Raw genomic sequence first — 25,332 nt, 5'->3', positions numbered from 1 at the left:
AATTGTGCTGAGAAAAAATGGGTCAATTACTTCTTTAAAGCTGTTACATTGACTGAGCATTCTATGAACAGGAGAGTTCATAGCGCTATTGGTTTGTCTCTTCGGTATGTAAAAGATGTCAAATTGCTTGATCCTCCTTATTGGAGCGTAAATATTCAGTCTGGAGGTGATGAATATACTTTCCAGGTCCCCATTCATCAATTTCCGAAGGAATATGATGTCACCAATACATCTGCGATCCTCAAGCCTGATCATATTGAAATATCGCAATCTTCTATTGTAATTTTCAGGATCCCCCCGACTCAAATTCATATTACACTTAAATCCTAAAAATCTCAAGAATCTACGTTGAACCTTTTCAAGACGATTAATATACACCAAATAACATGGATTCCATACAATAGATGCGAAGTTCAATTTATTGAAAACATAAGCAAAATAAAGACAGATGATTGCTGTTGACACTATTTCATTTCATTAGTTATCAGTAATTTGTTATTGTGGCCATTGATTTGAAATAAAGACTGTTTGTTGTTGTTGTTGTTAAACATATGGAGTTTTATAAGCTTTAACACAGCGTCCAAATTTTGATAGAAAGATACAGACAACGGCGTACACGTGGGATATGCTGATTATTATTTAACAAAATAATTCGGTCCAATCTTGGCCACGAGCACCTAGGCGCCTACCCTAAGCGCCCAGTGGATGAACCAGCATTGGCCTTCCTGAAGTCCCAGAAAGCTGGAATTGTATCCAAGCTAATATATCAATATACAAACAACGGAAAAATTCTGAAACTAGGAACTTTCATCCCACAACCCCCTATACTACAGATAAAAATTTTTATGTGACTTTCGCAAATCTCAACAGGAATACAATAGACTAGTTGAAGTCCACAATCAGTATTCACAAATAGTCTGAAATCTTATCTAAGGACTCCTTGCAATAAATCATGGCAAACATGTTTCAGGATTTCTGTACAACTACCTCTCTTCTTCAGCAGGCTCCTTATTCTCAAAGAGCGCTGCATCGCTCTCATTATCTCTATCTGGGTCACTATCAATATCAATAGAAATATTTGTGTCATTACTACTTGTAGAAGACTGAATAAGAAATTTGTCCATTTTGGGTGATTTTTGCTTACTATCTTCTCTTTCCTAGCCTTATGTGCGCTTGAAGATGGAAGACGAAAGCACGCAGCCACGTTTTTTTTAATTTTTAGCATTTAAATATGCGAAACAGTTAATGGTATGGTAGTAAAAATAAACACACTATTTGATTTTTATATATTTAATTCTTCTTCTAGGGCAATCGATAGCCCTAGATTTAAATATATGAAAATCAAATAGTGTGTTTATGTTTACTACCATACCATTAATAGAGCAACATACTATGAAAGTATTCATCACCAAAATGCAAAACAGAGTATCGAATGTTAGTGTATTGAGGTTTTGTGTTACATAACGCGCATTGGTTTTCAATTTAGCAGTTATTATTATTATGAAGGAAACAGAGAAGAGGCCGTAGCCTATAAATCTCATACAAAATGAAAATAAATGACACTTCAGAAGATAAAAACAAAACAAAAATATAAAAACAAAATTCAGCAATCCTATGCACATAAGAACTACAATAAGTCTAGTCTATTTTTAAAAGAGTTTACACTCTCAGCGCAAACAATACTGGCTGGTAGCGAGTTCCACTCCGCGAACACGCGATTCGGTAGAAAAAACTGTCTCGCACGAGTTCGGAACACTTCATGGTAAAGCTTGTATTGGTGGCCGCGAAGTTGATTTGTATTTAGCGTGAAAATGTTGTCCAGATTGCCACCAATAAAACCATGCAGAATCCGGTAAGTCACTATAAGATCACCACGCATTCTACGATCACTAAACGAGTCAAGCTTAAAAATTTTAAGTCTATCCTCATAAGAAGGGCGAATTCTCCCAAAAGGAATCCGCGTCGCAGAACGCTGTACACCCTCCAAACGCTGTCGGTCAGAGATCAGATCAGGAAACCATGCAGGGCCAGCGTGTTCCAGTATTGGTCGAACGTAGGTGATGTAAAGCTGCCTGCATGTATCGACTGAGCATCTAGGAAAGACTTTTCTTATTAAGTACAAAATTTTACTGCACTTAGAGGATATACTGCTAACATGGGCTGACCAGGACAGATCCTCAGTGATCAACAGCCCGAGATCGTTATGCTGCGTAGTGGACTCCAGATATTTGCCATCAATGGTGTATCGATTTCGTGGATTGAGTCTCCCAAGGTGAATAACCCTACACTTGTCCACGTTCAAAGGAAGAAGCCACCTCTGGCACCATTGGCTCACTTGGATCAAGTCATTTTGAAGAATCTGAGGAAAGCGCGCATCATAAAAGAGCTTGATGTCATCAGCATATTGGGAGCAGAAGGACAAGAACAACCAGGGCAGGTCTGATATGTACGCCAAAAACAGGATGGGACCCAAAACAGAACCCTGCGGCACTCCACTGACGACGGGTTTGAAGTCAGATAATGAGTCACCTACCCTGACCGAAAAATATCTCCCAACAACAAATGAACGCAGCCATTCCAGAACGCCACCCCTTACACCCAGATGTTCAAGCTTAAAAAGTAAACGCCGAAAGGGAACACGATCGAAGGCTCGAGAGAGGTCCAGATATATGACATCTACAGGTACTCCACTATCGATAGACTTGGTCCAATGCTGGAGACACTCAAGAAGACATGTAATAACTGACCGTCCCGGTAAAAAGCCATGCTGTTGATTGGGAATAATATCATTATCAATCAAAAACTGTAGTAGTCTGCCAGACACAACCTTCTCAGCAATCTTGGAAATTAAAGGAAGTAGACTAATGGGACGGTAATTGTTGGGACACAGTTTGTCCCCTTTCTTGAAAATTGGAGTAATTCTAGATTTCTTCCAAGCAGATGGTAGCTGAACTGTATGGAAAGATAACCTGATGATCATGGTTATGGGAAATGACAGATTTGTGGAGCATCTCTTCAGTATACGAGCTGAAATGTTATCCAAACCAGGTGCAGTAGACAAGTCCAACTGAGATATAATTTGCAAAATCTCCTCCTCCTGGACATCAATGCTATCCAGTGAATTGACCGTGCGAGGTGTAGACATTGACGGCATAGGATCACACGGTTCACTAGAAAACGAATCAAAGAATGTATCGGAAAAAACACCAGCGCACTCGGAACTATCAGAACAAAGGTCACCTGTTGCATTTCTCACTAAAGGGACTGATACCTTCGAACTCAGAGAGTCCCGAATATGCTTGTAGAACTTCTTTCTATTGTTAGGTTGAGCTAAGGAGTCGTAAAACAACTTTCTAGCGTCCCTTATTTTCAGACTCAAAGCATTAGAGTAGCGGCGATGGATGTTGTAACTCTGTTCTAACCTATCGCGGCGATAACACTGCCATAACATCCTTTTCCGACGCAGCATAGAGAGAATCTCCTCACTCAACCAAGGCTTGGACGCCACGGAGCTAACAAATTTAGTTCTAGTAAAACGTGACACGGACTCATCGAGGCAAGCACAGAAACGTTCCCAGGCACTATTCACATCCAAACCACCCAACAAATGGTTTCAGTCAATGGAGGACAGATGACGATTGAGAGAATCGAAATCAGTTAATGAAATCTGTTTTTTTGAAGTTTTGTTGCCAGCGGATGGGGTGAACTGAAGGGTGGAAACAACCATCCTATGATCAGACCGACCGAGAGGATCCATATATTTTATGTCAGAAACCAAATCCGGATCACTGGTCAACAGCAAATCGAGCGTGGAGGGAGTCTGACCATGTACGATCCGTGTAGGCTCATCAACGATTTGGTGGAGGCCAGTTTCATCAAGCAAGCTAAGGAAACGCCCGGCCACGGAACTCGGGGAGGGAAAAGAACTTACTGGCCACTGTATTTCCCTGAAATTGAAATCTCCAGCTATGAAGACATTACGGTGGGTCTCCGATACTGAACGAATATGGTTCAGAAGTAAATCATCAGACGGGGATGGATGGGGTCTATAGACACAGCCAACACAGATAGAGAAGGTGGGCGAGGACAACCTCACGAATAGATTGTCAATGTGCGGAATATCATAGGAGAATGTCTCGGTGGAGAAAGACGCGGAAATGCCATCACTTAGGTATATACAGACACCATTATATCCCACATTGAGAAGACTGTCACATCGAAATAAAGAAAAACCTCTGATGTTGAATAATTGATCTGGAAGAGCATCATGTAGCCAGGTTTCTGTAATACAAACGATATCAGGTTTCAGGAGTTCAATATTTGCGCATAATTCATAAAACTTATTTTTTATTGATCGAGCGTTGAGGTAGAGTACAGTCCATTGGGAAACAGAGGAAAAATTCACTTTTTTGAAGTAGAAGTTGCCGGAACAGCAACCACCTTGGGCACACCCTTAATGAATTTAATGGTCAAATTCCCCTCCCCGTCCGATTCACGCCGTCGCAGCTCCTCCCTTGCCCGCCTCAAACACATGACTTGATCCGGAGTTAAATCATCAGAAAGCTTAATTTTTTGGAAAAGTGGGGATCTAGCCAGAGTTGCCTTATTTTGCAGTATTTTCCTAACGAAGATAGAACTAGAGAAAGTTATAGCAATAGGTCTGGGCACACGGGACGACGAACCAAGACGTGAGTGGTGAACAATATGTTGGGAATAAGAGGGCAGGATCTGATCGACAATTTGCTTCACCGTGCTCTCGTCGGAAGAGCTATCAGAATTCTCAGGAACGAAACGTGCAATAATGTTATGTGAACGACGTACTCTCTCAATTAATTCGGGATATTCGACTGAAGTAGTGGGAACTGGCAGATCATTCACAATTTCGTTCTTCAATTTCTCCGCAAAACCATGGAAATTGGTGACCTCGTTTTCGACTTGAGACAAATGCGAAGAAAGAGAAGAGAGATCCGTGCCCAGCTTTTGGAGGCTGTCGCCCTGAGATGTTAATTTAGATTCATGTTCGTCGAGGCGGGACGTACATCTGGACACCTGCGCAGTAAGCCGCTCCTGAGAGAGTTTGATTCCAGCGATGTCCTCCTTCATAGAAGTAACAGCAGTGGTGAGGTTATCGAGAGCATTGCACTGGAATGAGATCTTTTCCATAAGTAGCTTGAACTCCCTCATGGTAACAGGAGCGTCATCCGCCAACGGAGAGGTCTGCTGAATTTGGGAGACAGCGGCCGCTTCGGCTCTTTTCAATCGTCTTGAAGAGGTGCAGTAATTGCAACACCATTTTTTTCCAAGGACGATCAGAGACGTCCTGTCGGCGGGAGTGAGATTTCCGCACACCAAGTGGAAAGTGCACAAACAGGTCGAACATTGGATCGATTCATCAGCTTTAGGAACTGGCTTAGAACAGCTGTGGCAGGAGGGCATGTTGTTTGCAAATTTTTATAGTTGATGTGAACAGGTCGGAACGTGTATGGAGCGCTTAACGAGAAGCGGCTAGAGCCAGTGACAGATGTATCACTGATATGCGTGAATAAACAAACAATATTCACTCAACACTTATGACAATAATTGTTCAAAAACTTGCTTGTTTTTCAGTGGAAATTGGCACCTTTCAGAACACGAGTAACTGTTCGAGGAATGCACCAATTGACAAAGTTTAAAATTTTAATTCGCAAACCCAACCCCGCAAAATTCACAATTCAATCGGATGCCAAATTTTCACGTCTATTTCAACTAAAGCGTCACATACATTATGATGTACATACATACATTATTATTTTCATCCGTTTTTTCTTCTACTTCTACGTGCGGTGCCCCACCAGGCTGAACTGAGTCTTAGTGCCACAAGTCGACAGAGAGGTGTCCCTCTCACCATAGGAGTTGTGGGTGTTGTGTTTCCTAGGTGTGTCATCCTTAAGTCTTCAAGGTTGATACAGAAGAACAGAATGTGTTCAACCGTTCCTCCATGCTCCTGCACCAGCGGCACAGAGAACAGCTAGTCAGTCCCATTCTATTCAAGTGTTTATTAAACAAATGGCCAGTCATTGCTCCAGTCACTAGACTCAGTTGTTTCCTCTCAAGAGCTAAGAGTTTTTTGACCTCAGGCACAGACGATGGTGTCTCAATGAGAAGCCTCGACTGTCTAAGACAGATAGGCAGCGCCGGTCCCGGACCAACAAAAGCTCAGCGGGCTCCCTGCTTTGCAAGTATGTCTGCCTTCTCGTTCCCCGGAAGTCCTGCGTGAGCCGGGCACCAGATAACTTTCACAATGTTATCGGAACCTAGCCCCCGCAGGGCCTCTCTGCATTCCTTTACTAGGTGTGAGTTAACCCTTTCCTCAGAAAGGGATTTCAGGGTTCCCTGACTGTCACAACAAATAAAGATGTGTTTTCCGGAGTACCCTCTGCGGATATTCTCCAGTGTGCAGGCTAAAACAGCCTACAGTTCAGCCTGCACTATGGAACAATCCTTCCTTAGGGGGATGGACAGATTGAAACGAGGTCCCACAATTCCCACTCTAGTCCCTGTGGGCATAACAGAGCCATCTGTGAACCAAGTGGGACCTTCAGGCTCAAGAAGCCTGTTTGGTGTAGACCATAGGTCTCTGTCAGAGACAATTACCCTGTAGGGTTCGGCAAAGTAGAAGCTGGTGCCCGCGCGGTCCCCTCTATGGAGAAAGGATGCGTTGGCATCCCTCACCATCTTAAGAGCTCTCGCATGCCCCCTGAATAGTCCTCTATCGCGCCATTGTCCCTGTTCCCAAACTCTAGGAGCTGTCTTCATAGCCACCTGTGTGACTACAAGGTCTAAAGGTGGTAGGCCCAGCAGACACTCCATAGCTGCCGTAGGGGTGGATCTCAGATCGCCTGTGATGGTTAGACATGCGTTCCTCTGACATTTAGTCATAATGGTGCGACTGGAGTTCTTCCCCATGGAAGTCCACCACACCAGTGATGCGTAGGTAAGGATAGGCCCCACCACTACAGTGTACAATCAGTGCATAATGTGTGGTTTGAAGCCCCATCCTTTACCAAGCACTATTCTCCGAGTAGACCAAAAAATTACATTAGCCTTGCTCGATTGAGTCTCAATGTGTTTGTTCCACAATAACTTGTGGTCCAGTGTCACACCGAGATATCGAACTTACTCGGATATGGTGATCCCAATCCCAAACAAGCTAGGAAGCTTATTGATGTTGTGGGGGCACCCTCCTCCTAGTAAAAAGAACAATCTCTGTTTGACCTGGGTTAACCGAGAGTTCGTTCTCTAAGCACCATCGTTCAATCATACGCAGAGCATTCTGCATCAGATCGAAGATGACACTGATTACCTTACCTCTGATCAGTAGGACAAGGTCATCCGCATAGGCCACAACAACAAGCCCAGCCCTCCTCAGCTCGACTAGGAGCCCATTCAGGACAAGATTCCACAGTAGAGGTGATAAAACACCTCCCTGCGGACAAACCCCTTGCCGGTGAGCCCCAGATTGTCGAGCCGCCTAGCCGAGCAGTTATGCTGCGATCCCTCAGCAGAGATCTCGCCTAACGACAAAGCGTCGGTTCCACGCCATGTTTGGACAACGCAGCTTGCATCGCGCCAAACGCAGTGTTGTTGAATGCACCCTCTATATCCTGGAGAACAGCCAGTGTCCATTCTTTGTGATGTAGTCCGTCCTCAATGCAGTTAACCACCGAGTGAAGAGCAGAATCTATTGATTTGCCTATTTGGTAAGCATGCTGGCAGGGGTGTAATGGGTACGTCTGTAACGCACCATCCCTGATATATCTTTCTACCAATCCCTCCAACGTCTTGGTTAGTAACGAGGAAAGGCTTATTGGACGAAAGTACTTCGCTCTCGTATGCGTGGGTTTGCCAGGTTTGGGTATGAAAACAACCCGCACCTTTCTCCAGGGCAATGGCATATGTCCAGATGTCCTAGAGCTAGACTCGCTCCGAGCATGTGGAGCAGTGGGGAAGACAACACATCCAGCCCCTTAATAAGGAGTGCCGGAATTATGCCATCCTCGCCCGCTGCTTTGTATGGCTCGAATCCGTTAATAGCCCATCGGATTCGAGACTGTGTCACCACTTGTGAAGCCAACTTCCAGTCCTCTCGTGAGGCATGTCGTTGGCGCTCATCCTGCGTGTTGTTGTTCTCTGTGAAGCTTCAGGTGCACCCTCTATGTCGCTACAGAAGCGCCTCCACGATTCACGCTTGGACTTCCTTATGAGTCCTTTGTATCTCCTCAGGACCGATTTGTGATCATCCCAGTCATTTCTAAGGCCATCCGTTTAGGAAATAAATGCTCTTCGAATCGATCCCAAGTGTTAATCAATTCACATACAGAAGTTAGATCTACACTATAGAGTTTTCCACAGGACAATATGAACGTGGATAGCCAATAATTGTCAATTGTTCTGTGAAAAACCAGAATATGACCTCACAAGGAAATAAAATATTAGATATTAGAGATAGAGTATTTTTTCTATGAACAAAAGTATATTTAAAAACTGGGTTTATAGAAAAATTTTCTACGAAATTGAAACGATAGTTTCTAATGTTGCAATTTTTTACCAACCTTAATACTTTCGCAAAAAAAACAAGAAAAAATTATGAACATGAAAATAGTTGAAAACAATTCTTCTAGATGATTCTGTTAAAATTTTCTCTAAAATTTTTTTTTTCTTAAAGCCTATCAGTCGAATACATAAACCGGTTAGCTACAAACAAGATTCCCTTCAAATTATGAATAACAACAAGATGAAAGATAACCATTAACTCCACAGTTTTCCCTCATACTCAAAATAGCATGTTCGTCTTGAATTTTGTCATCAGGCGTTTAGATTTTTAGATTCGCTAATAAGAATGCGTTGAGACACAGCTGTGTCTGTTTCTACTAAGTCTACTAGTAGAAACAATTAATATATGTTTAATCTCAACTGAATTATAGAATCCTTTTCTACTATTGGAAATATGTTGAATTCCTAGAAAAAAATTCATTGCATTAATGGTTCGATTATATTACTTTTTTTTTGAATTTTTTCAATTGCCGAACATTTGAGCTCCTCGAACCTTGCCAATACTTTTTTCTTTTCTATTAGCTTCTACATTTTAAGCCGATGGGCTGTGGTTACCTATGAGTTTAGCCGGCTAAGGATAGAAGAAACTTACATTGGAAAATACCCGAAGCTAAACCTAAGTTCAGCCGGCTAAAGTTTATGTTTACACCTTTCTTGAACGCGGTTGAACGTCTGAACCCCATTAAACGCGAAAATTATTCCCAGTCAAGGTCATTTGATCCCTGTTGAACGCGAATATTTTAACAAGTCCCGTTGGGGAGTGAACACATATGTTCCAAACATAAACATTTTTCAAGTACCATCCAAGGTCATTATGTAAGGGCGAGAGCAGAAATCTAAAGCTGCGTTTACATTAGCGAAATTTACTCACGAAAATCACTCGAGCATCAATTACTCGCATCGAGTGAAATTTCGCAGTTCCCAAAACAAAGCGCAATTAAGAGCGAAATCTTTCGCGAGTAGAGCGAGCCGCCTTCAGTTTTTGTTCTGCAGTCAGTACGGAGATTGTGGACCACGTTTACACTATGCGAAATTCGATGAGCGAAACCCTTTGATGCGCGGACAAAAACCGACAGACCTGTGGCTCGCAGCGAGGGCCCTCGCCCCGAAATTCCTCGCGGTGAGGAAGGCGTCTTCACTAGGCGAAATTTCCTCGCGCAATTATTTCGCGAGGGAAATTTCGCTAATGCAAACGCAGCTTTAGATATAGATCCCACTCCCAAACGATTGCGATTAAATGCGATTTTTACAAGTTCCCCGTGTGGGATGAGAGACACACAAACCCCCAATCAACCTTCATCGAAAAAATTTTTATTCTACATTGGGATTTGAACTCGGATCTCTCGGATATACATCGTTCAAGGGTGGGCGGAAGAAAACCGTTCAATAAGATTCAGTTCGTTGGAGACAAAAAAATTCAAGGTCATTTGCAAGTTCAGAAAAACTTCAATCGAAACACAAAAGCCCCATTCAAGGTAAACTCAGGTAGAAAATCAGGTTAACGTATATAAAAGCTAACATTCCTTTCAGACTTCAGTTAGAAATATATACTGTGAATTAAGGTCCAAGCCAAAAACAGGTATGTTTCATATAATATTCAAAATCAACATTACTACATTACTTTTATTAACAGATAATGGAAATCAAACATTTCAAAGCGTCTAAAGCTGTGAAAGCGGTGAGAAACTTGAATATAAACGATTCCTTCATAAATCAATGGTTCGATGAGCGACAGAAACAGTGTTACATTCTCTATGTCGATGGGAAACCAGCTTCTTTTGCATTACTGTCAAAAATGGATTTTGACCCAATTCAAACTCAGAGTGACCCGAACACCCTCAACTATATTTATACTCTACCTGAATACCGAAGGAGAAATCTAGCTTTCCAGTTGATAAGTCACGTGAAGGAAAATAATCAGTTCACAGCCTTCTGCTCTACCTCTTCATCAGAGAAATTATTTAAGAAATGTAATTGTTACAATCATGGAATGATGTATGGAAATATAATTATGAGATATCCTTACTAACTTACTTAAATATTTTTATTAATCCTCATGAAAATGGGTTCTATAGCACAGTGCAAATATATTTGAGATCTAATGAAATAAAATTTTTATGATTTATATTTAACTGAAAATTATGTATGCATATATCTTTCCAAATAAAAATTCTAACTGCGAATACTTTCATTTAATGATCTCTTTTTTTGAAATGGGAATATTTAGAAATGGAACTTAACAGTGAATAATGGGTATCTTATACAAATACTATACCAGTGGTTTTCATCTCTAACGAAATCATTACTGTTAATTGACATTTCTGAAATTCGTCTTCTGAAGTTAGAAATACTTCTAATGAAAGGATTTAATTTCTGTATCGTTTTATAAAATAAGGAACAGATCGATAAAGAAAAATCAGAAGACATATATGAACTTAACTGTATCAGTAAGTATCTTTCAGAATAGAAACGATTCCAATTGTTTCGATATAAGTAATACATCCAATCGTCTATATTTTCTATAAAACTGTTCCACTTGCAATTATAATAGTCCGCTTTACAAGTCAGTTGGTTGAATTCAAAGAAAGCATTTTTCGGTGTTATCTATTTTTTCCCATACATCTATGGAGAGTAGAGAGAAGGAGAACGATCGCTGCTTTGAGACCACAGATTTTTTGTCCCCTAAAATATGTACCAATAGTAGTAGTTCATGTTTTTGCCAACAGTCGCGCTGGCCATCACGAGAGTGCGAAATTTTGTTTACACAAATCAAATTGTAGTTGGCTCGTTGGCTGAGTGAACTGTTTCCCTGGTGACAGATGATAGGAATATTATTATTGTCGATTTTTGATAAGAGAACAACATATGACCATGGTGAAATGTTGAAGCGTGCGCTAGTATAAGAGTGTTTTGGCATCGGAAAGAAAAGGAGAAGAGATAAAATTTCCGAGAGCATTTTTGAGAGAAAATTGGAAAAAACCTTATCTCAAGAATCAACTCCCAATCAATTTGTGTGTCAAGAGCACTTTTGCGATGAAGATATCAAAAAGATGATGGATTCATTATAAACGAAATCGAAATTGTCATCCCTCGTGAGAAGTTGACTCTTCTGAATAAGAATATTTAACCAACAAAACTACATGGTTCGGAAGTAAATATTCTTGAAGAATTTTGTTGGCATAACATAATATATGGTTTATATCGGTTCTCAGCTGAGTATTGGCAAAAGAATTTACTCTAATACCTAAGTGATAAATCTGAGACTGCTACCTTTTGTTGTCTTGATGTGTACTGCTCCTCACTACGGATTTATATAATTTTGAAGATTAGTAAACCAACTAACATAGCTGCTTTCAATAAACAATGATAAACAAAAGTAGGTACAATTTTTTTGATCAGTGATTTCTTTTGAATTTCATTGATTTCGACTTGCATTTTATTGCATATAATTCAGAGAACTCATATTCAATATAGATTTGAAGAAAGGTATTTGAAAAATCATCAGAAAAACCACGATGACACATAACCTTAAATAAAATGAAGGCTGTTCATTTCAAATTGACGCTTGAATCCCCACTCCTTATCGATACCCGCTGTAATCGCAGCGACACCTATTTTCCCCGTTTTTGGAGACACATTTTTAGTACGGTGATCGTTCTCCTTCTCTCTACTCTCCATACATACATCCTTGAATACAACTCTTTTATGATCTTTCACTAATCCTGAGAATACTGTGTGCGGTAAAAATGATGTTATATAGTTGAATCACTGTATTCGAGTTCGAATTTTGGACAGTCCGAGAATTGTTCTAGAATTGCGCCAAACTGTTGCGCCCTAGTATCGAATCCTCTGCGCAGTTCTAGAACCATGAACCATTCTCGGACTGTCCGAAAGTCGAACCCGAATACAGTCGTATTCGGGTTCGGCTTTCTGACAGTCCGAGAATTGTTCTAGGACTGCGCAAAACTCTTGCGCCCTAGTATTAAATCCTCTGCGCAGTTCTAGAACCATCCTCGGACCGTCCAAAAGCCGAACCCGAATACAGCTTACAGTGATTCAGTGATAGTATAAGCTGACCAGATTATCCCCAATTCAATGACAGACAGAACTGGTGAATGTGTATATATTTATACATATATACAGGGCGAGTCTTTTAATCGTAAAAATATTTTAACAGTAAAAAAAAACACTTTTTTACTGTACCATTTTTTTCCGATTCAGCCCTGATAAAAAGATATAGCCATTTTAGGTTTCATAACGAGCAGTGCCACCCCTGGTTAAACAGAATAACCTTCAGAATAACTAGCTAATTCTGTGACACTACACATCTGTGGATCTTTTAAAAAGAGTTGCATTCGGTCAAAGTACCAAATATTTCATTTCTTTCGATAAAACCGTTTGGGTGAACTATAAAAATAACATTTTTTATGTTTTTCAACAACCTGTATCTGTTAATTCGAGCCGATTCGGGAAAAGTGGTAAGGGAAAAAAGTTTTTCTTTGGACCTCAAGAATCTAATGTAAAATATTTGTACGAGTCAAAGACTCACCCTGTATATGTTATGGTGTATATGCGTGTGGTGTTAAAAATAATAATTTATTGTCAACAGAGACCTAATAAAAATTTATAACAACACAAAAACGAGAATATAATAATATTATTACAATGGTTGTGCATTATACTGTGGAATGAGAAATTTGAATGTCTGAAATATTTGATCAGGGAGAAAAACGCTGCTGCATTAACGTGTACATGACACATATCGAATATCGAATACCGGTATCCAGTCGTTCCGATATTCCTGAACAGTACTGTCAGTATTTCAGAGACGATGTCTATTGGCCCAGTCGTTCGAGTTCTATTGTTATTCGATTGCGGGCCAGTAAAACCAGCAATATCGGAACAGGCCCATAATATTTTTCTTCCGATTTTGAACCTTATTCAACATACAAATAACCAAATTGCTTACTAAAGGGATGTAAGAGGTAAATAGAAAAGAAATGTGTCCTTATTGTGTGGGTGGCAAGGAGAGCGAGCGGTAATGCCGACAACAGAGGTTTATTACACCCACTAATACCAGCGGCAAAAATGTACCTGATATGATAAGGCACAAAAGAACTGCGATCTCTGTACTGAAGCGTAGCAATTTTTAATTATTCGAAATTCTATGTAATGTGAATAAATTTCTAGTGAAATAATCAATTGAAATAGATACTCCTTATACTCATATAATAGTATTGAAAAAATCCTATATGAAATGTTTTTCAGACATTTCATTTGCAGGTCAGCCCTCTTGGGGGCCCCAGTGCACTGCACACTCTTGTATAGATAGATATTAAATACCTGATTCTTTAGATTTTTATGAAATTGATTAAGAGCTGTGTACCTCATGATCAGAATTTCTATGCATTATCTGCAGGGTATCCCAAATTGCCTGATTTTGGCTGTTTCTGGTACCTACTTCTAGACCAGATAAGTAGAAACTTTGAAAGGAGTCCTGGGCTCGATTTTCGTGAAAAGTCCATAACTGAAAACCGTTTCACGATATCTTAATTTGTCTTGAAGATATGACCAAATTTTGATATTTTGTCGATTTCGAAAATGTGACGTATCTTCTTTATTTCCAAAAATGTCTGAAAACGGTAAACACTTTCTACAGGCACTTTTTCATTGGAAATACTATACCATATTCAATTTTTTTTTATCTCTTGTAATAAGGATGGAAAAAAAAAACAACTTCATTATTTTAAATACGAATGCATTCTTTTTTTGACCTCATATCATCCAAAAAAAAATTTGCTTTTCAAAAATATATATATGTCGATATATTACTTTCTCACTAAAGGCAAAATCACCATTTTAGTAAAATTTTCATATTTGATATAATTCTATGAAACTATCGACCTCAAAATTGTCCACTCCCGATAAATCTCCATCTCTATGATACGAATTGAAACTTTTCGTTCATATAATTTCATTTGTTAACTGAAACACCGATAACTTCAATAAAATGTAATTCATCTTACACTCATTGGAATAAATATCGAATAGAATTTCCATGATAAATTTTAATATAACTTATGAAAAGTTCTCAAATTGAGTTCCGTTATTCTGTAAACAAATTCTACCTCTTTTTCTAACATAATTCACTGAATTCAACAGCATAACTGGGGAAATGTCTCTGATGGTGTTCCTGACTCTCTGCTCTAAATCAACCCTATAAATGACTGGAGTCTTAAAAATTTTATTTTCAAGATATGCCCACACGAAGAAATCTACAGGATTGACTGGATTGAGGCTGGTGATCTTGCAGGCCAGGCAATAGGAATTAACCTGCGTTCCCATCCACTGATTCTCGAATAAACTATTCAATTTGATTTTAGTTCGTTGCGAATTATGGTCAGGTGCGCCATCCTGCTGATAGAAAAGCATCCTCGATTCGCTGAGAGGAATATTGTCAACATACTCCTCAACAAAATTTTCTGAAATATTCAAATAAGCCAAATTTACTTCATATTATATTTTAGGTCCCAGTAATCTTCCGTTCACAATTACAAACCATACCGTCCTTGCCTGTTTATTTGTCTACAAATATTTTCATTTGGGTTTGACCAATAGTGTTCATTATGTCTATTGAATAGCCCATATATTGATCACCACTATTTAAACTTATATGAACGAAAAGGAGTTTCAATTCGTATCATAGAGATGGAAATTTATTGGTAGTGGACAATTTTGTGGTCCATGGTTTCATAGAATTCTATCAAAAATGCAAATTTTACTGAAATGGTGATTCTGCTTTGAGTAAGAGAGTAATATATCGACATATATATATATATATTTCTGAAAAGCAAATTTTTTTTGGATGATATGAGGCCAAGAAAAGAATGCATTCGTATTTAAAATAATGAAATTGTACTTTTTATTTGTTTCACATTTGTAAACGTCAGTTTCCAAAAACACAATATTAATCAAGAAAGTTTATTTCATTGAGTCACTAACTTGTAAAACTTACAGTTAACTTGCAAAATTTTTACAAGTAAGTAGTATTATTTACATTAGAAAATTTTGTTTTATCGTCATATATGTTGAAAATCATGGTACAATTGTTATTTCCAGTAACACAGATTTATGATAATGAAAGAGTTGATACTGATGATGATGAACCATCTGTTGACTCAGAAACTGCTGAACTCGAGGACTGCAGAATATTTGTACTCTCCTTACTACCAAATAATTTTCTAGACATTTCGATTTTTTTGTTGACCGAATCATCGACATAACTCATCGCAATTTCGGTGCTCTTCCACCCTCCTGCACGCTTTAGTGCTAAAATATCTCCACCCGAATCCGCAACCATAGTGGCTCCAGTTCTGCGAAAAGAGTGGCCGGTGGGTCTTTTAAACCTGAATATTTCGCTATTTGCTTTGGGACACCACCAATAGTGTGCTGGCTAGCACTAAGGGAAATGCACTTTCCATGTCGGTATGTCAAAAAAAATCTTAGGCTTTCTGTTCCAGGAGGCCGAAGATTTACATATTTCCTGTATAACATGCAGGGCTTGAAGCTGCAGCCATCATCGGTTATGGTGAATCTTCTTGTTGTTAAATTTTTTGTTTGCCGCAATGTCACAATAACGTATTTTCCCATATCTTCTACATCATTCATGTTTAGGAGAGAATTTCGTCACATCGACAACACCCAAAAATCCCAAATATTGTTACAATTTTCGCCAGCAACCACTGGTCATCAGAAGCATGTAAAAGAAATTGTTCAGCCTCTTCTTTACTTAATAACTTGGCCTTTTTTGGCGTATAACGCTCATTTTTTCGTTTCAGAAACGCTATTACCTATTGAAATCTGCAAATGACAACTAAACGTCATATTTTTCAATAAATCCTTTAAGGAAAACAAACCTGCGAACAAGGGCATTTTCCTTCATTTCCAAGCAGCTTTTCAGCATAGACCATTTTGCCCGTAAAGTATTAGGGCTGAATCTAGCTGATATAGTTGATTCAAGTAGACCAACAAAATATCTTCAGTTACCCCAATCACACTATTTTTGTTTTGCCACTTTTTGAAGTCGTCGTATTCTCGCTCGTACCTTGAAGCTGATTTTGCAGGTAATAAACATGAAGCTACACTGCTGGTTGCCTCAATAATTTCTTCATTCATTTTCGCTTTCGCCAAAACAAATGTAAAGAAAAATAAACAGACATGTTCATGGCAACGCTTCCATAGCTTACGACATTTGCGACAAATTATTGAGATTTTTTTGGAATTTATCTAACCATTTTACAAATGAGAAACAATTAAAATATAAAACAATACACGCAAGGTAACGGGTTTTACTGGCTCAAGGAGGTAACTGACTCGCCTGCGGCTAGTCAGTTATATCCTCCATTCGCCAGTAAAAACCCTCTTACCTTGCTAGTAATGTTATATACTATTTCACCCTTAGTACAAGAGATATGAAGATCGGTGAAACGGTTTTCATGAAAATCGAGCCCAGGACTCCTCTCAAAGTTTTTACCTATATAGTCAAGAAGTACCAGAAACAGCCAAAATCAAGCAATTTGGGATACATTGGCATTTCGATTTTGTTAATTCAACAAAAGTGAGGACTAACATCTTTGCTGCCTGGGATTTATTGGGTAGGCACTGCCGACTCAGCCGCCCCTAACGGGCCGCCACTGGCACACTGTGAATAACAAGGAAATGTGATGATCGTGTGCTGCATTTCATCTGTATCATGCGGAACTCATCCAAAACTCACCTGCACTTGTTATGCGCAAATATGTTGTGTATGGTATGAAATGGGTTCAATTTGCGGGAGTACGAACTTCACTGGGTCAGCTAGTCTAGTAGGTACCTACAGAATAATTATTTCAACTGTATTTCAGTTGTTCTACGAGTGAATGAAAATAATTGTAATTAAGCTTCAATTACCATCGTCTAATCAAACTTTCAAGCGCTGAATACCCGAAATGCACAACAACGCCCGGATATTTGGCACAAAATTTGAACAATCATTTCATATTTAGTAGAGCTAGTGGCATCTTCCTTTTCAATATTCAAATGGTCCCATCAACTCGTCTCATCATTTAACCGTTTTCATTTACGTTAAACAAAGAATCTGTGGATCTTGATTACATCCGCAGAAATTCGAGTTATAATTGAACAAACAAAGATCTCATCCTGATGGTATATTGTTCGCCTCTGTTTGTTTAGGACAGCATATTTCGAATTCCTATGGAATCTGTAGCACATAAGTGAAAAAAAATATTTGTCCAGCTATTAAATGCCCCGTTATGTATTTTAAAATAGGCACAAGATGCAGTATTGGTTTTTTGACTGTATACTGTTATGTTTGATCAGGAAAAGCTTTAAGAAGGCAACTTTCAAGATGTTGCAGCAGTTGGATTTTTTTTCTAAGTAGTCACATTAGTCAATATGTGGAGGTATTTGGTTTTGTTTTGTGTCATTTCGAGGGTGCAGTGTGGTTTTTTCGATTTGACTGATGTGGACGACCCCTTAGCTCTTTTTTGGAATACCAAACGTGAGTATGTTATGATGCAATAAATGTCAGCGTTCATGTAAGAAATCAAATGCAAACATAATTATATACAGAGTGATTCACCGGGATGGCTTATCAAAGTTTCATAGAGAACTAATAAAAATGCGTGCTGAAAATTTGCATCATGGGAGTATTTTCAGACCTCCTCAATTTCAGGTTATTTCGGAAACAGCCTATTATTTTCGTAATTCAAATAACAAACCCAGTTTATATCTCTATTTTTAGATAGCCGATTTGGTGAAAATTTCAGCACTATGCCATACCTGTGTGTAAGGGTTACGAGACATTGGGATTCTTATGATGGATCGGAAAGTCTTCAATATGTAGTAGTAGTATTAGTATACTCCATTCACTTTCATTTTAGCACACGGTTGGCCATGGAAATTTGACACATTCCACTCTGTATAGTACGAAAATGTGGGGTTATGAAGGTTGTCAAAACATTTTTGTGTTCAAATCAGCGCTATGTTGTACGTTAAAGTCTCAGTAATTACGTATTTTCTTGAAAATAGTTATTTATACAACATGTGAGTTAAATGAATGTTTATTCATGAGGAGAAAGTTTAACCCACAAGCTCGTAGGACGAGTCATTTTATTTCTTTGAGTGAATATACATTTTTAACTCATGTGTCGTATACAAAATTCTATCCCATTTTGATGAAAATTCAAGTAAGGAAATATATAATAATTCAAATTCATATCAGGATATCCCTTCGATCGGTGGTTGCTATGGCACTATGTAATTAAATGTTTGCAAGTGTCAATGAAAATTATAAAACCGTTAAAAATTCTTGATACGTGTTTCGAAAAATGTTGAGCGGTGACGACGAGGTTGTAGTTCCCGAGAGCATTATAGAGGAAGCAAATGAGGCAGCAAAAGCAGTTATTCCATTGAAATCAAAAATTTTGAACGAAAAGAATATACGGCATTTTGTACCTGGAGAAATAATAAGAAAGCCAAAGGTGTCAACGAAAAAATCATTTTGGCTTGTATTTCCGAAAGGTCCAAAAAAGTTAAGTCGTCGTCTTTATGATCCTACTATTCGCAACTCATAAAAATGTTGGCTCTGAAAGAAAAAATAGACATCGGCAGATTTTACCAAGTCACCGCCTTTTTGAAGCAACATTCCAGAGGATACGTAGCAAATAAGGCGAGTGTATTCACAAGAGAGAAGTTAGAATATTTTTTAGATGCCGCTCCTGATGAGAAATATTTATTGATAAATTTAGTTTTTATTATAGGTGTTGCTTGTTGCTGGAGGGTGTAGAATTGGCGAGCTGGTGAATATGACCGCAGATGATGTGGAAGATCGGGGCAGCGTATTGGTTATTCAGATTCCTGATACGAAAAAGAGTTTTCAATTTTTCTCATGTCCAAATTGACGTGAACTATATGATGAAAGCGTTCGTATGGAATATTCAGTGCTTCAGATATCCGTTTTAGCCAAATTCGACGGTTTGATAAAATCATGTCATGAACTGCATCGATATTTTCAGGGAGTGACACAGAAACTGGCCTTCCCGATCGGTCATCATCTTCAATGAAAAATTTACCTCTTTTGAGGCTTGCAGTCCAATTTTTCTCGATCGCATACGAAGGACATTGATCACCAAGGGTATTAAGCATATCTTCGTAAATCTGCTTACCTCTTAACCCCTTTAAATACAGGTACTCGATGATGGCTCGATACTCCAATGTTTCGATTTTCACAATTTCGTTGGACAATTGGACATCTTCTTTCTTTTGATTTATTGCGTAACTCCGGTTTACTCTTTTGACCTCAAACTTCACACTGACACTTCTAATGAGTTATTGTTCGTTGATATGGTAACGCAATTCTTTTTATGCATAATAATAATAATATTTCTTTATTTCAAGTCAAATCAATATGCACAACATAATATGAGGTGAAATAGTGTCAATGATTCCGTCATTCTTCATCTGACATAATCCAATAAACTATAGGGTTCCAAATTTAATAGAAACTTATATAAGACTGCCTTTAAAACATTTTAGGTTTTCTATCTCTTTAATGCAGTCTGGTAGAGAATTGTATAATTTCAGGCACCTATATTCTGCTTGTGTTTGACCTGTTGTTAAAGTAAATTTGGGGTATATGTAGTCAAGACTTGTAGTTACATGAATGGGTTTCTTATTTCCGAATTTTTGAAAATATTGGCTGTTTCTTCTCACGAATAGCAAACACTCTTGTAATAGCGCATATATGGTAAGTAGACCGTTACTCTTGAAAGCGCCCCTGCAAGTTTGATTTTATCCAAGACCACTCATTATTCTTATCACTTTTTTTTGTAAAATAAATAAATCCTCCATGTTCGATGCACCATAGGAACTATTTATGTGTATATGTAATTATCAACTATTTCTGTTTCCATTCTTATATATTGGCGTAATAACCGATCGCTTGAGACATGATGGGAAATGTCTTGTTTCTACACACCTGTTAAAAATATGTCCTACCGGTTCAGCGATGTGCTCAGCTACCAGCTTCAGTTTTTCGCTACTTAAATTATCAATTACAGGGGCTCTATAGTTTTTCAGTCTACCTATAACATTAATGAATTCTTTTGGAGTTGTAGGACTCAAAAATATCGTTTTTTCGTTTATCGCTTCCTTGAATCTGTAATTTGAGGTTCTCTTGATTCTTGCTGCTGGTTTTCTTCCTGTAGCTATCGTTAAAAGTATTTACAATCTCCTGTTTATTACCAATAATGATGCCATTTTCATTCCTTACAGACTTTATTTCATTTTCTCTCCGACCCTCACAGAACATCTCGTTCACATGTCTCCACAAGTTAGTAGCAATGGCTTTATTTTCCTCAATCTTCGTAGTATTCGTCTTTCGTCTTCTTCAATATCTTTGCGAGTGTCTTCCTATAATTTTTGTATTCGATTTTGAGGCGCGAATTATTTGGATCTTTCTTCAACTGCAGGTACCTAAATACTATTTTCTTGTTAACTGATTTGACTAAGGATGCTGATATCCAATTCTCCTTTTTTTTCTGTTGCCTCCTTATACCAATAAATCTGGTGCACTTCCCATATTCATCCATCAAAAGTTCGACCAATCATTCAATCGCAGTGTGAAAGTTAGCATCCGACACAATGGTCTGTCAATCTGAGTTCTTAACGTTTTCGGCAAATTCCTTCCCATTCAATAACCAAATAAGTATTGACGCGAGAAGCTATCAAACAGCGCAAACTTTACAAGTACAAAACTTTCCTGTGTTTTCTAGTGTTTTTGTTTTCAACTCAGTTCCCACTAATGTATGGGGATAAAAAAATATATTTATATTCGACTGCATCATAAACACTTTATTTATGAATTCGTTTAGTGTCCATAATTGACTGCTTTATTGGACACCACTTTATTGGACTCAACTGTCACTATCATTCTGCCAAGTAAATATACAAGATGCAAACAACACTTTATTCAAGGAAGAAGAATTGAACTTCGACAAAAAAACAAAATTATGAATTACTATTCTAAGCATTAGTGTGGTAGCTTTGAGTATTCAATACTCAAGGGTGGTAGTGAACATTAAAAACACATTCTTTGTTATTATAAAAATGCATGCCTGAGGAAGTCGAGCTCAAAGTAGAAGCACAGTTTTCGATCTGCAATACTCTTGATCATCAACTACTTTCTGGCCCAATATTCTGGTGACAACACTTATTTTAGTACTTTCCGATTCATCTATGTAGTCCATAGCGAAGAACTTTTGTGAGCTTTCAATTAACTATTGAAGTTAGCCAGAATACTGTCTTCTGTCGATTTTACAATTTTCTTCGTTTTACACCACTTGTTATAAGCCGCATACATATTTTCATAAGCACTTTTAGATTTAATGGGTAAGAGAGATTCTTTGGCGCTTACGGCTTAATTTTCTTCTCCAGCACTATCCATTTTTTGGATTATTATGACCTTTATCACAAAATCAAGGAAGTGAACAACTGTGCAAAGATTTATAGAGTAGAAAGATAGGAAACGCCTTCATATCGCTAGTACTACAAACCGACTACATTTCCGCCAGTGAAAACACATTTGACAATGAGATGGCGCTGAAAACGTATTGTCAATACAGAAAAACTGTTTAATAACAGTTTTCTGTTTTATAATTGAGGGGCGCGAAATTCGACTTCTATTCCTTGTATTGAATTTCAATATTGACTTTGTTGAAACCAGAAAACAAACATCCTGAGCGACAAAACAAAATGATGGTTTTGTTTTGTGACCAGGATCTTAGTTTTCATCTGAACATTGTTTGGAATCAATTGGTATCAATAAAATATGCAGTTGGATGTGATAAATTTTTATTTGCAATCTATAAAAAATTGACAAGAATTTTAAATTACGGTAAACGAATAGGACACAAGAGTATATTGTTATCTGCTATAGGTACGTCAAAGGTGTTTTTTCTGTGCAAAACGTTTTGAATTAATAAACTTACGTCCAGTTGCAGGAAAGTCCATTAAAATTTAATACTTCATTAAAATCTTAATCCCCCATTTTCCCCTTCAAAAATGACGGTTTTGAATTTTGATAGGGCATCAAACCTTAATGGACTTTCCTGCAACTGGGCCTTAGTTGAATTTGTACAATTTATATCAGAAACTAATATGAACCAATATTCAATTTAACGTCATAGGATACACATTTCCGTTACTTACTGAAAATTTTGTAAATAATATATTTACAAAATTTTCAGAACCACAATTGAAAAAACCTTACAAAGGTATTACACAAGACCTGTATTCAAGCCCGTCAGTATAATTTCTTCATGGTATGGTGTATATTTACGACACAATATACAAATTAATTAATGAATGAACAAAACACTCACACTCACACGACAATTTGACGGTCACCCGATTCCCAAATCGAAATCCATAAAACTTTTGCATTTCTGAATATATTGAAGGCAATTGAGAATCTTCGAATAGACGTATAAAAGTCATAATTTCCCCTAAATGGGTCCTGCATACAACAATTTACATATAGATGAACAGTTCTCAATCGAATTGAAGTAAAATATTCATTGCACATGGTGTAGTCAGTAGTGTTTGCAGGCCTTTACGCCCTGAAAGTTTATCCACTTCGTAGCACTGAAAATAAAAATTAATGAATGACCGAGTCACGTGTTACCAGTTTTAATACTTACCCCGTTTTCATCAGTAAAATTCGTTTTATTTGATCCACAGTTCTTTATCAAACAATAATTTTCAAACGATATTTTGAGATTTTCACCAAGAAATTAGACGAAAATTTTAATGATGAGCAACTAGAACGAGTTTGATAAACAAAAAGCGGTACGAGAATCAAAATATTGAAAACCTCTTTGATCAAAACGGCCATCTGAAATCTCAGAAATTTCATATGTTTCTGTGAATGTCCCTCTAATTGAAATTTTTACCAGTCTTAAAAACACATTTGAAACACAGATGGCGCTCACATCACTTTAGTCGCTTCGTTTCCTCTCTTTCTACTCTATTATCTTTGCAATTGTGTTCATTAAGGTTGCTAAGGACGCTGGTTACTAAGGTAAGAAAATCAAAAGCACACTTAATATTTTTCAGTTATAAGCCATTTTAGAAAATACAATTTTTGCATTGCAGTCGAACATAAATCTTTGTATGCAACTCGTACATAATTAGACTTTATGGACTGCCCAAGTTATTTTGGACTCGTCCATAAAGACCTAATTTATGTACTTGTTACATAAATAGCTATTATACAAAGTATGGTTTCCAAAAATACATTCTCGAACAAGCATCGTAATAATTCAAATTTTAAGAAAGAAGAATTGTATAGGAAATCTCACAAATCAGAACAATTTCAACGATCTTTTTCAACGCAAAATCGTATGTTAGATGTTTGAATCATGTGCATTATAACGTGGGCCAACGAACGTGACGTCAGTGTAATCTGTAGATAATCTGTATGCATCTTTATATTACACCATGTTTACATATTTTCATTTTAGGAACCATGTAAATTGGTATAAGCAAAGATCTAATTTCAGAAAAAGAATATCAACATAACTTCGTCATATCCTTTTGAAAATGCATTTGATTCTCCAATAAATCATTCGTCAAGTGAATACATTACCTTTTTTCAGTAACCATGTTCTTTTTTCGAAAGAAGCATTTTTTTATGAGTCAGTAATATAGGAAAAATAGGTACAGGTTTTTACATTTCGTGATTTGTGATAGAATGACATTTTTCTGGATCGATGAAACATGGAATATCTCTCGATACATAGTCACTCGAGCGGATCGGATCTATCGATTTCGAGGTGGGTTTCGAAAAGTTCGTTTGAAGTGCCCTTTCGCTTTTTGAGGGTCTTAGCGTCGTTGGAACTCCTGAATCATCATAAAAACCTGTGAACAAGTTGACGAACTTGTACTCCGAACTCACTCGAGAGAGAAAATATGCGGCTAAACCTCTCGGGAATTATAATTTCGAGGGGGAACTGTTTTATTGAATATTCTATCAGTTCCAATATTCTTTCTGTTCCTAGCAGAGTTCATATATCGAATAGCTTTCGTTACATTCAGTGTGAATGCGATGCTGGTCAATCGAATTCCTGATCGAATCGAAATGCTGTTTCGTGTCAGATTTAGTGAAACAAAGAAATCAATTTAGTTCAGCAAAACGTTGTGAATTCAACAGAATTGTTCATTTTTCCAATATGTTCGCATTAAATTGTTTCATTTTCAATCCTTTCTGCCTTGTTTTTTTTTGGAAAGTGAATATAATCAAGCAATGAATATTCATTTATAAATATACAAGGAAAAAACAGGAAAAACAGCTACTCATATTAATACCAGGAGAATACAATTAAATAATCTATCCATACAAATTATAAAATGAAGGGCAGTTATTTGTCGAAATAGCCCCATGGGAAAAATTCTGGGCGAAAAGTTAGTGAAACAGGTTCTGGAACAAAGCTCAATATTTACGCTAAATTCGTTTTGAGAAAAGATGTCAATTTTATTATGTGTATCTTTATTTGGTTTAGAAAAAATTTCAATTTCTAAATTCAGTATATACCGAATTTGTTCCAATTGGTTCTGTTGAAATTCCTTCAATATCATTTCTAGTTTTCCAGCAATTCACCATTGTTTTTTTATGAAGCGAAA

The 25,332-nt window shown here is 37.7% G+C and overlaps 1 protein-coding gene across 1 annotated transcript in view; it reads left to right on the top strand.

The window, feature by feature from the left end:
- The first annotated feature begins 17,786 nt into the window (after positions 1-17,786).
- Positions 17,787-25,332, top strand: part of LOC123307572 — a 35,490-nt gene continuing 27,944 nt past the window's right edge. Inside the window, exon 1 of the mRNA XM_044889936.1 lies at positions 17,787-18,151. Within this exon, the coding sequence (XP_044745871.1) occupies positions 18,046-18,151 (106 nt within the window). The 5' untranslated portion in view covers positions 17,787-18,045. The remainder of the gene's footprint in view (positions 18,152-25,332) is intronic.

This window comes from Coccinella septempunctata, chromosome 2 (genome assembly GCF_907165205.1).
Source record: "Coccinella septempunctata chromosome 2, icCocSept1.1, whole genome shotgun sequence".
NCBI lineage: Eukaryota > Metazoa > Arthropoda > Insecta > Coleoptera > Coccinellidae > Coccinella > Coccinella septempunctata.
This window is presented reverse-complemented; position numbering and strand designations above follow the sequence as displayed.